General features: G+C 45.0%; 1 protein-coding gene across 3 annotated transcripts in view; it reads right to left on the bottom strand.

The window, feature by feature from the left end:
- The window catches only part of GRAMD1B (GRAM domain containing 1B), a 227563-nt gene extending 212886 nt beyond the window's left edge, over positions 1-14677 (bottom strand). Inside the window, exon 1 of one of the 3 annotated variants that reach the window (XM_070273836.1) lies at positions 14230-14677. In XM_070273836.1, the coding sequence (XP_070129937.1) occupies positions 14230-14255 (26 nt within the window). In that variant the 5' untranslated portion in view covers positions 14256-14677. The remainder of the gene's footprint in view (positions 1-14229) is intronic. The other 2 variants (XM_070273835.1, XM_023645042.2) reach the window with 2 other exon arrangements.
- Positions 14678-16498: the final 1821 nt, after the last annotated feature.

The following is a 16498-nucleotide window of genomic DNA, read 5'->3' as shown; positions in this document are numbered from 1 at the left end:
GCAATGTAAAGTCCAGAAAAACTTAGAGAAGGAGGGCATGACAGAGGCAACCAGTTTGGAAATTTGTCAGAGATGGTTTTGAAACCCATCCATAGCTCCTAGACTACTGACTGTAAATTTTGGGTCTACAAAATAAAGTTACAACTCCTGAACTTGAGATCAGTGAGGGTCTAATCACATTTTCAACCTTATCTCTCATTCTTCCCCTATGGAACACCTCCATACAATAGGCATCCAGTAAATATCAGTTGACCAAACAGATGAGTACACAAATACTTCATTCTTGGATAGCTCATCATCTAACCTAGCCCCACGATTCTCCACCCTTCAACAATATAGGATGGCTTGTACTTGCTCATCCTTAGGGTTTATTCACATCATCCCCTTATATGAAATGTTTTTCCTATTTATTTTTCATCTATGTAAATCTTTCCCACTGTTCAAGGTCCAGTGTGAATTTCACCTTTTCCAAGACTTCTTTCTTATTAACATAATATTTATTATGTTCCACATATTGAGCACTTAGTGTATTGCTAATTATTTTTTAAATGACTTCTTGCCCAACAACATTTGACACTATGTGGGGATGGGAGGTATCTTATACTTCTTTGTACCCCCAACCCCATGCACCTAATATAATACCTCACATAGAGGAGATGCCTGTGAATAGTTTCTGATGGCTTTGTTTCATGTAGCATAGTTGTGTTGGAATCTCAGGCTGAGATCAGACCTAGATTTGAATCCCAGCTCCACACACTAGTAAAATAACCTTGAGGAAGTCATTAAGTCTCCTAAGTTTTGGTTTTCTCATCTGTAAAATCGGGAAATTAGTAGTACTGACCCACGGTGGTGCTGTGCGCTAAGTGGGGTCATGAATGTACTGTGCTTATCAAAGTGTCTGGCCCGCGGTAAAAGTTGACAACGATGAAAATGATGCTGAAGATGATGATTCTTCAGATAAAAATTAGACCTGTTTGAAGGCCAAGGTCAAATGAATATCTTTTATTAAAACTCTGTGACTACTTGGAGAGAAACTCACCCACAGAAGAGTTCTTTCTTGCTGTATGTGACATTGGGGAAGACAGATACCATCATGCCCCACCTAAGCTGTGGCAACTAAGCAACAGGGCTTTAAATTACATTTTAATATCGCTCATTCCTAGGATAGCTTCTCCCACATGTGTCATCTCAAGGCCCAAGCACCAAGCAGAAAGTGAGAGATCATTAGCTCTATACTGGGATGATCAGGAAATAAAAGCAGAGTGTCATTGTTGGTCGGTTGCTTTGCAATAGTTTAACCAAATCGCAGACAAGTGCACCAGGAGGCTTGTTATCAAAGTAAAACTTGAAGGTTGTAATGCCTATAGGGTCAAGGATCTGAAGGGTGCCAAGACTGTTTTTAACTTGCCCTTCCTGCATTCGACGTGAGCTAGGCTGCTCTCAGGCTTTTATTCCAAAGATAGTAAATGTGTGGTTAGAAATCTCTGGACCTTAATGATACCCATGTTGGACAGATGGCTCTTTGAAACTCTGGACTGTGGTTTCAGTTAAAAGTTCAACAGAGACAGCGGTTTATTATGATAAAGGAAGGGGTCTATAAGCAGTAATGTTTACTTTGTGTTAACATTTTCCATCTCTGAGACTCAAAAGCAAACTAGCCTACCTTGGAAAACTAGATTCAGAGTGACAGGGGCAGAGCGGAACTGGACAGACGAAACACAAAATTATTGACTGAGTAATTTAAGAAGAGACAGAAACAACAACACAGACAACAGAGGGACAATCCAGACGACAAACACATAAATTATAACATTTTGGAAGCAGTTAATAGCATTGGAACAGACCAGGAAAATACTCAAAGCATAGAGACCATTGACTTATGGGAACACCTACCACATCTCACATTCCTCTTCATGGCTAGCATGTCTGAGCACACCCTCAGTAAAGCTATTAACATGGATGACTACATGGCTGTTAACTGATATTTTGTCCAGAAGGGATTCTCCCTGGGGAAACCAAATCAGAGAGCAAAATAATCAGCAAATGGAAAACAATTCTCTAAAATGACCATGAGTTCTGTACAGCTAAATTCTTAGAGACCTCAACCTCTGGCAAAAAGAGCCTGTATGATTTCTTTGAGGGTTCCACAGTATTATTTATTAACTCATGTTCCAGAGAGACAGAGACAGGAGACCAGGAAACTTTCTCAGAGGATTCCACCATTTTCTTATGAACAGTTTAATTAGTCCCCATACATTTTCCCGCGTCTAGTCCAATGGTCTTCTCCCACCAACATATGTAAGACATATATGTTAGAGATTTCCTCCTTTTTAAGCATGTTTTACCCTTTTCCAGTATGCCTTTCCTGTGGAGTGACAAAAGTCTCAGAGTTAGGGACATTTACTTAGTACCAGCTTCTGCAGCCCTAAGCATCAAATCCATCAAACCGACTGACAAGGCAGTGACTTGGGAGAACTTCCCCTTCCTCTGAGAGGGGAAGCACTGACTCACACTCTCCACTAGGGCAGCTCATCAGAGAGTCTGTGCCATTCCTCAGCAGGCCAGAAGCTGGATAATCGATGACTGGCAATCAGGAAAAGCTACGCCTAATACTGAAAATTCATCCACACCCCCAAACCTTCCAGCTATAAGACCAGGTAAACTCTATTGCTGCTGTACACGGTTCTAGCCTCTCTGCTGTATGAGAGACTAGCAATGTTTTAGAAAGGGTCAGCTCTCACTTATCAACACAAATCTTTGCTTGTTAATAGAGGGTGGCATGTTATAGATAATCAGAAAATTAATTTTTATTTGATACTATTGTGCATATGATTTTTATATGTGTAGTGGTAAAACAAAATTTACCCATTCAAGGGGCTGGCCCCGTGGCCGAGTGGTTAAGTCTGTGCGCTCCGCTGCAGGCGGCCCAGTGTTTCGTTGGTTCGAATCCTGGGCACGGACATGGCACTGCTCATCAAGCCACACTGAGGCAGCATCCCACATGCTACAACTAGAGGGACCCACAACGAAGAATATACAACTATGTACTGGGGGACTTTGGGGAGAAAAAGGAAAAAATAAAAAATCTAAAAAAAAATAAAATAAAATAAAATAAAAATTTACCCATTCAAATTACCCTCCCTAAGCATACATCCACAGCAAACAAGGGCAGGAGGAGATAGATTCACTGGGTGCAGGACGAAAACTTTACAAGATAACCTACATGAAGGGCAAACGGAGGGCCAGAATACTTGACATGTTGCCCACAAACTGTCACCTAAATGAGAATGCCATTCTACCCCACCTCAAAATACCCTTCTCCAGCAGCTGGAGATTTAGTTGCTGACACTAAATTCTGTGTCAGGGGATGGGAGAGCTGGTCCCAGATCTGCCGCCAACCAGTTTTAGGGACTTAGATGGCTGACTTCTCTCCTATGGGCCTCATTTTCCTCATCTGTAAAAGGTTAAAGGAGACAAGATTCTAGGCTCCTGAATAGCTGGGAATATATGAAAGTGAAGTCACAGAAGGCAATCAAGATCCTAATTTTTAATATTTCTTATCCAAAATTCATCATAAAACTAAGTAATGACTGAATTATTAGAAGGACATTCTAACAGATTGTTTCCTGGGTAATTGTGTTTGAAGCCCCCCATTTAGTCTCCTACTGTAATAGCTGTGGAAGAAACCAGAGCTACCTGCAAGGAAGGATAACAGACTGACATAGAAAGAATGTTTTAAAACCTTGCTTCAGTGCTCTCTAATCGAGGTGAACAAATAAACAGGCAGATAAAACGCAGCTGAGACAATTTTTTTTACCCTGATTTCTAAAGCACGTTTTAGATGACATCAATTTTTCAGATACCTAGAGAATTGCGTTCTTTTGGTGTTTGTATGTAGAAGGGAGAAATGCAGTTGCACCAAATTACAGATGTTGCAGTGATGCAGCAGACAACACCTAGAAACAGGGGAAGCCTGAGGCTGGGCCTAGGGGGTGGTGATGGGGAGCAGAGTCAGGACAGACTAACCACAGAGAACTCTAATAGAACAAGTCAGAAGGGGCCAGACAAGCAGAGCTCATCACCTGCTGGTGCTGTTTCCTGAATGACAGAAAGATCCTTTGTCTGCCTCAGCAGGCCCATCATTTGCTTGGCTTCTGGGGACAACACTTGTAGAAAGCATGTGGCACTGGTGAATCAACCCCACATAATATGCCGGATTGAATGAAAACGGAAACCATTATGTTACCCGGCTGGAGTGGAGGTATGGGGAATGGCCCAGAAAAGTCACTTTGTGAACCTAAAATTTCATGAAGTGAGAGATAGGAACTGTTCTCTGGAAGGGACAAATTTACTTAAAGGCATTGATGATGCAAAATAAAATAAAACGATAAAGCCCATTTAATAAAATAATTCTGTGGCTTGGATTTTCAAAAGCTTGCAATCACAGGTTTTATAGACTCTTCAAAATATCTGGTAATTGGGTTCTGCACCTGTATATAATCATAACACCTGGTGGCAGATAGACTGAGATGTCATCTAGCAGAACGTTGTTCCTAGAGAGGCCCATGCCTAACTCATCCCAGATGGATGGGGACTACCTAATGTTGAATTTCACAGCCTTCCTTGGTCACCCAGTCAACAATAAAGAGCATCATCTTTTGATAATGCAAATAAGGTAATGCTAATTTAAGGTGTGTGGTTAGTGACATGCATCCTGCTAAAACAACCTTTTATCCAGACATCAACTCTAGAATCTCAAAGTACCTCTGAGATCTGTCAGGATCTCAAACTCCAATCCTTTGAAATTTCTCATTCTTTTCCCCTCTTAAATCTCTTCTATCTCATCATTTTGTCAGTTACCAGTTTACCAGTCATCTTCTGGCTTTACTTCCCTCTAGGTCACTTTCCTCACTACTAGTCTCACCAGCACTCTCAATGCCTTGTGGTTTTACCAAACCTTCCCAACACATCTACCCAAGAGAAATCCAACCAGCTGCTCTCTCTGCCCAGCTCATGTGCCGTAGTGAAGACTGAGACAATAGTGCCACAAGAGAGTATGCTTTCCAACTTCAACGGGTATGGCTCTGTGGGGAAATCTTTTTGCTTGCTCACAGTCAGTAATTTTCACTTTTTCAAACTTTTCCATTCTTCTTGAATTCCCTACCCTACTTCCCACTTTACTCTCAGAAGATGACTTCACCTCTCTTTCATGGCAGAAATACAGGTTACCTCTTAAAGTTACCTCGTGTAGTAATCTCTTGAAGCAACTTCCAATGGTCTTTCACATCTGCACTCCTGAAAGTAGCACTCATCTTTTGCTGCTTTCCTACCTTCTCCAAGAAAAGAGCATTGCTTCTCTCCCCTTAAAAGGTTTAATGAGAATTAAATAAATCAATAAACATAAGATATCTAACACAATGCTGGGAAAGGCATAAATATTGGTTCCTGTTCATTTCTTCCCCTGCAAATTTAATCCATATATATATATATATGTACAATTTTTTTCTAGTTTCCGTTACCTCTTGAAGTATTAGGGACTCTACTCTCTCAGATGTCTCTTCTCTTTCCTGTATCTTTAATCTCTTCCCGTCTATCCAGCTGTCCCTCCTTCATTGACAAACATATTCAAGTGCTTCTCCTCTTTTTAAAAATATTTTTTTCATTCTTACTTCTCTTCTAAGTTGTCAGGTCCTCCTTTCTTTCACATATTGAGAGCAGTGCCCCCAAATTCTCTGCTGCCTTCAACTCCTAAGCCCTTGGCAATGTTATTAACTTGCTCCTGTCCCATCTTCCCTCACAACTTCATTGACACTGCTTTTGCAAAGTTTGTGAATGATCCCCTACGTCTCCACTTAATCCCTTACATCTCTTTTCAATCCTCATCTTGCTCAAATTTTGACCTCATTACCTTTTCTTTCAACATTGCTTCTTTTCTGGTACTTCCTATCTCCATTTATGGCTATTGACCCAGTTCAGCTGACATCAAGCTAGAACATTAATGCAACCTATGGCTCCTCTCTTCCTTCCCTCAGTCTCCACCATTCGCCTGCTACCAAATTTTTATGACTCCTTTTTAAACTCATTCTCAAATCTGGATAGTCCTTTCCAACATTTCTTGCTGGAGTTCAGACCCCATCAAACCTCACTGAGGCTACTCAGCAGCCCCTCTATGGCATCCGGCCTTTGGATTCTCCCTGTTTCTGTTCATCCTCCACATTGCTGCCAACGTTATTTTCCAAAAGAACTAACCTGTTCTTCTCACCTTCTTGCTGGAAAACGTGTGGGGCTGTCAGTTCCCTCTCTTGAGGACGGCTGTCTAACCCTCACAATCTGACTCCAGCTCGCTGGTCCAGCGTCATCACCTCTCCTACAGCACAGCTGATATTCTGACTAAATTACTCTTTGCAAACACATAAAGCACCTCAAAACTCCATGTTTTTTGCACACACTATCAGACTGAAATATGATTTCACCCTTTTCCATCTGAAACACACTTACTCGCCTTTTAAAATGCAGCTCGAAAAATCCTTTTCTGAAAAAGCCTTCTCAGATTCACCTGGGCTGTTCTGCTCATTGCTCTGGACTCGGTGTTCCTGTGCCACCTCATTCTTATCTCTTTATAGCTGTTAACAAGTTGTCTTTGACTCTTCTACTTTGTTCATCTTCCTACTAGACCATTGAGCTCTTTGAAGAAAGAATTATCTTATTTAACTCTGTATCCCCAATACCCATCTGGTTTCTTGCTTAACAAAAGTTTGTTACAAGAATATAAAGAGAGGATGTGGTAAAAAATATGACAGAAACGAACGAGAACAGAATAAAATTGGGGCGAGAATACACTACTACATCCTGTCCACAACTGGTGAGATATCACGCTCTAGCAGAAAAGACTAGGAGATAAGGACACTTCACCAGTGCTCTGAAAAACCTAGATTCCAATCCATCAACTCATTTTCTTCCACTGCCTACACAGGAATAAAATCCATAAAAAGTGCAAATGTCCGTGTTCTTCTCTCTTCTATTTCAGGCTTGTTTGTACCACTTTTTATCTTCTTCCAATATCAGTTGTCCAAACTTGATCACAGTATCATCATTTCAATACAGGTTGACAAGATAGCCCAAGGGCTCAATGCCTAAATTAAATTTGGCTGTTGCTAAGAGGTATCAGGCTTCAGACAGAAGAGTCAAAACCTAGTACCAGCAGTGAACTCAGCTTCATGAGGCATCCAGATGTGTTAAGAATGATCATATTTTGGGAGAAAAAAAAGAATAGGTGAAATTATTTTTCAAACCCAATTTTATAAATCCTCTCGTCTCGTTTACAGTTGGGCAACACTCTAGGAAAAAGACCTGCTGTCCCTGCTAACTTGTTCTTGCTTCTTGACAAGCCAAAAATATATCATTCAGCTTGGGCTGGTGTAACTGCTAAATAAAGCCATCAGCACAGCCTTATTTACCTGGGTTTGCACTTTCTCAGACAAATAGCAGGAAGCTCATACATGCAAAGGAACAGCCAGGACCAGAAATTAACATTGTCTATTGATTGCTGCCAACTGAGTTCAAATGGAGGAAACAGCTCCAGCCAAGATGAAGAAAGACCTCAAAAGGCTGATTTATAGAGACTTGAATCCTAACCAACTTGCCTCAGCTCTCCTTCAGACGTGGTAGTTGCCCTCAAATTCTGCTATAATTTCTTTGCCTTACAGAAATTTAGTTAGCCACTGGTTCAGCTGGAGCAGGCTATGGGGTAGGACTCTCCCTTCAGGATAATCCACAAGAAAAGGAGGGATGTCACATTATAAGGAGTAGGTTTAATGCCAACTTTCATTCAGCATTTTCTTTGACTTAAATGTCAAGAAAACTTGGCAGTGATTAACAGACCAAAACCTAAAAAAAAGGCAGTAGGTGCCAAGGAAAGTAATATAGTCTACCTTTCTGTTCTAAATTCCTTTAGTTATGTTTGCATAGGTATCCATACTTTAAGGAACCCGTTTGTGTACCAACCATAAGGAGGTGCGTGTACACTCCTACCTGCAGAGATGGAGAACTAACAATGAAAGATGACAGGAAAGGCTTAAGAAAAAAGATGGCCTTGAAAATTTGGGGTGGAATCCATAAGAGAAAGAATGGTATCACAGTATTTAAGAATGGATCATAGTATTTAAAAATAGAACATGGGCTTAAGTCCTGGCTCTACCACTTTCTGCCTTTGTGATCTTGGGCATCGTGTCTCTGCATCCCAGCTTCTGCACCTATAAAATGCAGATAATAATAATTTATTCTGCGTAAGTGTCTCATGATGATTAAGTAAAATCACAAAGAGCTCCATGAGCAATAACACATACTACAAATGATATTTTAGCAGTAATAAAATAATAATGAAGAGTTCAAGGTGCTTTTGTTTACTGTCCATACTCATGAGATGGATAACTACGTCAACCTCACGAAGAAAGGGGAAACTTTTGTATAATGACTTTGTATAAGCTCTCTACTTCCAAGCAAGTCGAGGAACTCATTCTAGAGATTCATTTAAATAAAGACCCGAGCATGAAGAGGCTCAGGGACCAAGTATAGACGTCTGGGGAAGACACATGGCAAAGCAATGATGGAGACAGTCATGTTCGGCTCCAAAGGCTGCAGGACTGACAGTGGAATTGTGCTCAGCCCTGAGCACGACTGAGCTGAGAGACCTGAGTGAGACAGACGCTTTACACCTGGGATGCCATACTTTGAACTTGATTATAGGAAAGGAAGTCCTGACTTGGGTTTATCTTTTTTCCTTTTGTCCCCCAGATGCATAAAAAACTTCCTTGGCTTCAAAGCCATGTCAGGTGAACTGCCTGAACCAGACAGCCAAGAAGAAAGAACGCGGAGAGAAAATGCACATGAATGCCCAATTAGGGGGAAGGCAAGGAAACTGCCTTCTGCTTTTCACTTAATGGACTGTCAATCCTTCATTTCTTCAAGTCTTTGAACACACATGCATATGGCTCAGGTCGATGCTCTCAGTCGTTCTCTGCTCTGTCTCTAACCAAGTACGAGATATGCGAGATCATTATTCTTGCTGCCCAAGCCTTGTCACACCAGCAGGGTCCACATGAGCTTCCCTGGCCAGGCCAGCAAATAGGGCGCATGCCAAATTCTAAGCCGGGCTTCCACTCAGGGCAAGTTCAGCCAGAGTGAACCCTTTCTTGCCATCGACAAGATCTCCAGGGAGAACTGGACCAAGAAGTCTCACAAAGGCTGGAATCACCATGGCTGAGTGGTTAGAGTTCCACACGTTCTGCTTCAGCAGCCCAGGTTTGCAGGTTTGGATCCCGGGCACAGACCTGCTCCACTCATCAGCCATGCTGTGGAGGCATCCCACATACAAAGGAGGGGAAGATTGGCACAGATGTTAGCTCAGGGCTAATTTTCCTTAAGCCAAAGGAAAAAAAAAGGAGGAAGATTGGCAACGGATATTAGCTCAGGGCAAATCTTCCTCACACACACACAAAAAAAGCTGGAATCAAATTCAGTGCTAGAAAAAGAGTATGAGAGGGGAATTGCTAAGGTCCTCCAGAATTTAGTTAGCTGGAATTCTTCCTGCTGACAAACCCAACCCAGCCAGAGAACAAGGTTCCTTTCCGGCTTCTGCCCACCTTCAGCAAAGCAGCTCTGTATAGGCTGTTACCAGAGCCCAGGCTTCTCTCAAGGATCCCTTATCTGATTAAATGGAATATTATGCTAAACATTCAGCCACCCCGGGACTAGCTGTGTGGGTGTGCTGGATAAAATCTTCATGAAAATGCCATCACAGGGTCATTTGTTTAATTTCAATTCTGCAAAATGTAAAAATAGAACGAGCTGCCGTGAAGGGTTGAGGCTTGACAGCTTCAATGAGAAGGCTCCAATAGCACAAAACCACGCTGTTCCGCTGGAGCGCTTGCTTCCTCCTCTGCCAGGGGAAAAAGGGGGAGAGAAAAGCCTGGCAGCAAGGTGCTGCTTTCGCTTATCTTCTGCTCTTTTCCCCTCTCTCGCCTCTTCTTGCACTGAGTCCCTACATCTTCCTCTTACTCCGTTTCCTCTCTCCTCCCACTTTCCTTGCTTCCTCTCTCTGCCTCCCTGCCCTCCCCTCCTTCATCATTTTATGTGCCGTTTCTCCTTTTCTCCTTCCTGGGGACCGGTTCTCCTCCAAGGCTCTGACACACTCCCCTGGGCCACCCCTGCCTTTCGGGGCAGTCTGTCTCCGGGGTCTCTGGGTCTCCCAAACTTTTCTAGGAATTGCTCTTCCGCCCCATTCCCATCTCTGTCCCTTACACCCTCCCTAAGTGTCAGACACTGAAAATGTTTAGAAAGATGGATTTCAGAGATCAATTAGATGGAACGGCACATGAGGTATAGGGGCTGTCTTTTTTTTTTTTTTTTTTTTTTGAGGAAGATTAGCCCTAAGCTAACATCTGCTGCCAATCCTCCCTTTTTGGTGTGGAAGACTGGCCCTGAGCTAACATCCGTGCCCATCTTCCTCCACTTTATATGTGGGACGGCTGCCACAGCATGGCCCACCAAGCGATGGGATCCAAACCAGGGAAGCCCAGGCAGCTGAAGCGGAACATGCGAACTTACGCTGAGCCACCGGGCCAGCCCCAGGGGCCGCCTTTTTTCATACTCCCTCGTCCAGCCAAATATGCTTGAGCTCAGCCACTCCTGGCAGGGGGGGTGGGCGGGCAGGTAGTACCTCAATGGTCTTGTATTTCGGACAAATCAATTTTTTAATTTTATGAAGTCTTTTTAAAAAACAAATGCTCAAGTTGCACTCTCCAGTTCTGATCCTTGAAGCCCACAGGCCACCTCCACATCAACCTTATTACAATTCTGGCTCAGAAACGGAAATTTCTCTTTTACTGGGGGCTTCTGAGCTGCTCCAAAAACCCACATGGGCGCTGAGAGGAAGAGATGCTTCCTGCTTCCTGCTCTCTGGGTCTCAGAAAGGTCCTGCTGTTTGACCTAGTTTCACACCAAAGGACCCAGGTAGTTTCACGTCTGCTAATATGGCTGATGGAACCAACTCAGTCTAGCTCATTCACTGTGCCTAGAATGGGCTGCTCGCCTGTGGGGTCCACGAACAGCAGGAGCTATCCTTCTCCCCTCCTGTGGATCGCCAGGAACTTTCTCTCTGAAGACACAACTTCACTGTTGGTTTGAGGAAAGCGTAACAGAAAAGGTGTTGGCAGAGCACTAACTCACAGATCCGTCAGCGTCAATCCACTCTAGAAAAGAACTTCAATTCCTGTTTTTATTGCTATTTTACAGGTCTGTACTTGAGTCTCATGCCAAGTGTTCCCCTGTCTAAAGACCCCTATTGTCACACACACCAAATGGGGCTTCACTAAATCAAGGCAACCCTCATGACAGTGTACGCCTACCCAGAATCCCATTTCCGAAAACATCCCTCCCCCTTTGCCATTACACTGTTTCCACCCTCCTGCCTCTTACTGGCAATGTCCATACATTAGGCAGATGTGCAATGTATATCCACCAGGTACAAAACAGAGTAGATCCTGGAGCATCCCTTTGAAGCAGAGCCTTGTATACACCAAAATAAAGAGGATATGGAACTCTGGCCTCTAAAAGATACATGCAGTGCTTCTGCTTTGTGCACATGAGGGTTCTGGATCAAATCAGGAAAAGGATGATTTTAGTACAATCTGCAGAATGAAAATGCCGAGGCCAAAAATGAAATGTGGTTGCTGATGCACAGTTCGACAGGTGCAGAAGGGGGAAAGCAGAAGAAGAAAGAAAAGATCCTGACCGAGCTGAAAGAACAATGAAAATCAAAGCAGAGTATAACCTGCAGCAGGCACCCCGAGAGAAAGCAGCCCTTCAGCAGGGCAAGCGGAATGGTGATAATTCATAGCAGAATTGTAAATAGCAGCCCAGGGACACAAAAGCTGGAAACTACATGCCACCTGTGCAAAAGCAGCTGACAGTGCGAGCAGAGCAGTGGGAACACCTCTGGAATGCAGCTGTGGTCCTGGGGCTGGTGATTTCAGTTATAAGCATACATACAGACGTGCCTGATGGGAGAGCCCTGACAGGGGCTCAACTGTGAGCTAATCTACAAAGACATCAAAGGACTCCTATGGCCCAAAAGCCAAGGCTGGAAGGTGGGGGCAGGGACCACCTTTACAACGCAGTCTCCTTATAAAGATGCGATTTTATTCAAGGCCTACGCTGCTTGAATACAGCTGAGCAAGAAACCAAATAAGGCACTCACATTTGGCGACGATCTCAAATTGGGGTACTACAATGGCACCTCAGTTTGGCTAGGTATTGATCAGTTGCACATAACGGTTTCTTTCCAACACTAACACCAAAAAACAGCCCCAAGTCTCCAAGACTAGATAGCTTTTGAGTGTGGACAGGGGAAACCAGAACTTCCACATGCCCTTTGGAGAGCCGGGATCTCCTGAATACCGATGACGCCCAGGAGAGCTCTTGGCTCAAGTTGCAAGTTGAGGACAAGATCTTCTGAGCAAGTTACAAAGTACATGAGCCAAGGCAAGGGGACCTCAGGCAGAGCCTGGGGACCTCACCAGTGACCTCACCGTACACCATCAAAGGCAGCCAGTTCAAGCTGTGAGTAGCAGGGAAGGTGACATGGATTGGGACACCAGGTAGGAGTAAGAGACACAATCTTCAAGTAAGGAACAAAGAGAGAGGCACCACTGAATAGAGGGAACAAACGTTACCCTCACTCTGAGCACAGGATGGAATTGCTCACACAGGAGACACAGGAGCCCTCTAACCTTCTAAATGCTATTTAATGAAAAGAGAGAGAGAAAGAGAGAAACAGTCACGTTAGAGGAGTGTGGATGCCTCTCTTTGAGTGTGCCTGTTCCACGGAGAGCCTTAAGATCAGATAAGGAGCAAGGTGAGACCTTGGGGTGGGAACAGAAAGGCAGCATTTCCCACTTGTTTCCAATATTAGTTTCCCGAGCTCAGAGAGAGAGCCCCAGCTGAGACACGCCCCTCTGGAAAAGCGCCCAGGTAGAGGGCTCCTCATCCACAAAACACTGTTTGTGTCTCCCAAAGAGGATGTGCCCCCATAGGCACTGGCAGAGGAGACAGCTCAGCCCCCTGCACAAATTTCTTTGTCCTCGTCTAAAGTGGTGGGAGTTTTACATCTGCTGCCGTCATGAAAACATTTTATTATTTTTATACAAGTCTTTTTTTATTATTATTTCCTTGGATAAAGCTAGGGATCTTCCAAGTATATGTGATGTACAAATCCTTTCACTCTATCCCTCCTCAATTCTGGGCACGGGATGAAGTCACCCCTCACAACTACTCCAGGTCCACCAGAACTCGGAGCCTGGGAGCACAATGTCAACTGCTTGTTGCTGTGCCGCCTTGGAGCCTACACACCCTGCTCAGGAACTTTGAGAGGAATGAAGTTGCTCCAGGCATGAGGTTGGCAGATGGGTGCAAACAAGTGGTTTGGGCTCTAACAACTTCATTCTAACGGCCACACCTTCTCACACCTCATCAACTCCATAAGAGTAACTTTGTTCCTTCTGGAATGGGGCTTCATGCATCCCTGCGTCCAAACTAGGAATTCCTCCAGTTACCTAGACCTCCCACCTCCACCCTAGGAGGAAATTAAGAAAAGCCAAACCTCTCCCCAGTCTTACTAAGTACCTTCAGATAAACCTCACGACGTCCATTTTGTCTTTGTTCTAAATGTTGGACTTCTACAACCCAAGGGGAATGGGCATAGGGTTGATGGGAGTGGCCAGGTGGGGTGAGGGAAGCACTGCCCAGAACAAGAAAAGCCACTGTCCCCAGTTCAAACTTTTGCCAGAAAGCTGGAGAGAAGCAGATACAGTCTCCATGCACACAGCCCTGTCCTCACCACCTGCCTGAGCACATCTCCAGAACTGAATGGAGAAAGAAACCAGCTCAGCCATCCCTGGAAATTCATGAAGGAGGCAGTCTACCCCAGTGGTTTCCTGGGGACACCAACTCTCAGGTGTGGACACCACAGCCTCGCCACAATCCATGTTAATAGCTTTACCGTGTCCTCTGGTAACTTTGAGGTTGCTCTAGAAAATTCAGATGAGAACAAACAGCAGCCCCCACCCCCACTCTAATGTTTCCACACCCTCCAGTTTCACCAGATCCCTCATCATCCCCTGACGTCCCCAGGTGTGTTCCTCCTAGGACTCAGGAAGGTCAAGAAGTTCTTACCTGAGTCTGCTGGAAGAGGCACTCATGCGGACAGAGGGTCCGGGTGCGCCAGGTCAGCGGCGTCCGGGACACACCGGCTGCTGGCTACAGCTCACCACATCTCCGCGGGAGCCTGGCTTTGCGAAGAGGAGAGCCAGTCCCATCAGGAGGAGCACGGAGCCTGAGGAAGCCGAACCGAGCCCGGGTCGGGGCCGGAGCCAGAGCCGGAGCCCAGCTCCACGGAGGGGCGCAGGGCACCCTCGGCGCCGCCGGGACAGCAGTGTGCGCCCGGGCGACGCGGGGCTGCTCGGGCGGGAGGAAGCGGAACTCCCCCTGTCGCCGTGGGCTCCGAGGCTCCGCTGCCTCCGCGTCTAGTTGTTACCGCATCGCGTTCCTCCTTTCTCTCTATATATGTGCCCCCTCCCTGTGCTTCTGCGCTCCTCTCTGTGTCGTCCCTGACTCTCCCTCCGCGGTTTCCGCTCCCGTCTCAGTCCCTCTCTCCCACCTCAGTCCGCCTCTCTCCCCTCCCCCTCCCTCCTCGGGTAAAGCCTGCTGTCTGATTTCTCCCGGTGTTGCCTTCGCTCCAACGTTTAGCACTGCAGTGTAACTCGGGGACACACAGCCAGACAGTGCCTTTAAAACCAACCGCTCCTTTAAAAATCAGACCATCAAGTTTAGTGCGGAAACCGACACCAGAAGCGCCGCTGCCTTGCGGCTAGGAGGAGATACTAGCCCGTCTGGAAACCAGATTACCCCATTTTACGCAAGGCTGTGAAAAGGGTTGTGGGGAAGCGAATGGTACAGATTAGCACCAGTCCACAGGTGGCCCCCAGGGTCTTCAGGATGGGGTGGAATGCGGACTGGGTAGTGTGAAAATCTTGGCACTATAAAGCAGGACAGAACCTGAGGAGTCATCAGGTTCAAAGCACTCATTTTGCAGATGAGAAAACTGAAGCTCAGGGAGGTGAATTGACTCGCCCAGGATCACACAGCTAGCCAGGGAAGTGGAGACCTGAGTTATCCGATGGTCCAGGCATCCACGTTTCCACACCTAAAAAAGAAAACTCTGGGCGTGGGGTGGCCCTGGAGGTAGAGTTGTCAGTCTTCTTCATTCATTCTTGCTCAGTGCACCCTTATCTCTAGGCAGTTCCCTGAGCCCGTGAAGAAACACAATCAGCCAATGTACAAGTTAACACTCCATTCTCACCAAAAGCACTTCTAAAGGCCTCCCTTCTTCCAGGAAGGCTGTAAAGAATGGAAAGTACCGAAGGTGCAGCAATGGTGAGGCCAACAAAAAGGTGAAATGACATCCTTTTTCATTGCTGTCTTCCAGAGACCCAGCTAACAAGATTTCCTTTATAAAACCCCCATTTTCCACTTATTGTTTTCCACTCTTCTTTCCATCCTTCACGTCATTCTGACCACTCTCTGGACACAGATATTTTCATATTACCCACAAAGGAACACATTTCCCCATCTGCTTCTTACACCTACACTAAGATACTACCTAGCAGTATCAGCCTATAAATCAAGGGGGCTTTTCCACTGCCAGACTACCGAGGGCGTGGTGGCATTAATTCCCTTCCCAGGAGATGGTATCATCCCTGGCAGAGGCTTCTCCCTCACAAATGTCCTTCCCTTGGGCATTTCATAAGTTCAACAACCAGGCTTCTCTGGAACTGCTTCTCAGGGCAATGGTATTTGGTGCATCAACAGCTCCCTCCTGCTGGGTGGGTTCCAGTATTTTTCATACACTCATATGCTCTCTTTTGGGGAGTTAGATACCTATTTCGCAATTATGTACATTGAGAGAGTAAGGAAAGCTCCCCTGGAGTTATACTCTGGATTAAGAAGAGTTCCTTTGTCGACTGTGGCCTCAGAGAAGCCAGTGGCAGGGTGAGGGTTTGAACTCTGGAGTAGATACCTGTGGTATCCTTTACCAGATTTGTCAACTTGGTCAAATTGAATGAAAAATGGAGAAAGTAATTGGCCCTGCCAATGGAGATTAATTGAGATTCTGAGTAAATGAGATTCTGCATGCAGACTGCGTGGAACTCAGTACATCCTAGTGGTTATTCCTATTGCTGTTCATACTGCTAGTCAGGGCCAGAGAGCCCTCTTAGCCACCTCATACCTCGACTTACTAGCTGGGTAACCCTGACCAAGTTGCTTAATCCCTCCCCCTTTCTTTCTTAATCCAAGCTATCTTAATCTCTAAAATGGGGATAATAATAATACTATATCTGTCATAGGACTGTTGAGAGGATTAACTAAAATAATGCATGTAAAA

Source organism: Equus caballus, chromosome 7 (assembly GCF_041296265.1).
Source record: "Equus caballus isolate H_3958 breed thoroughbred chromosome 7, TB-T2T, whole genome shotgun sequence".
NCBI lineage: Eukaryota > Metazoa > Chordata > Mammalia > Perissodactyla > Equidae > Equus > Equus caballus.
Note: the sequence above shows the minus strand (reverse complement) of the source record. Positions and strands in the feature narration are given on the sequence as shown.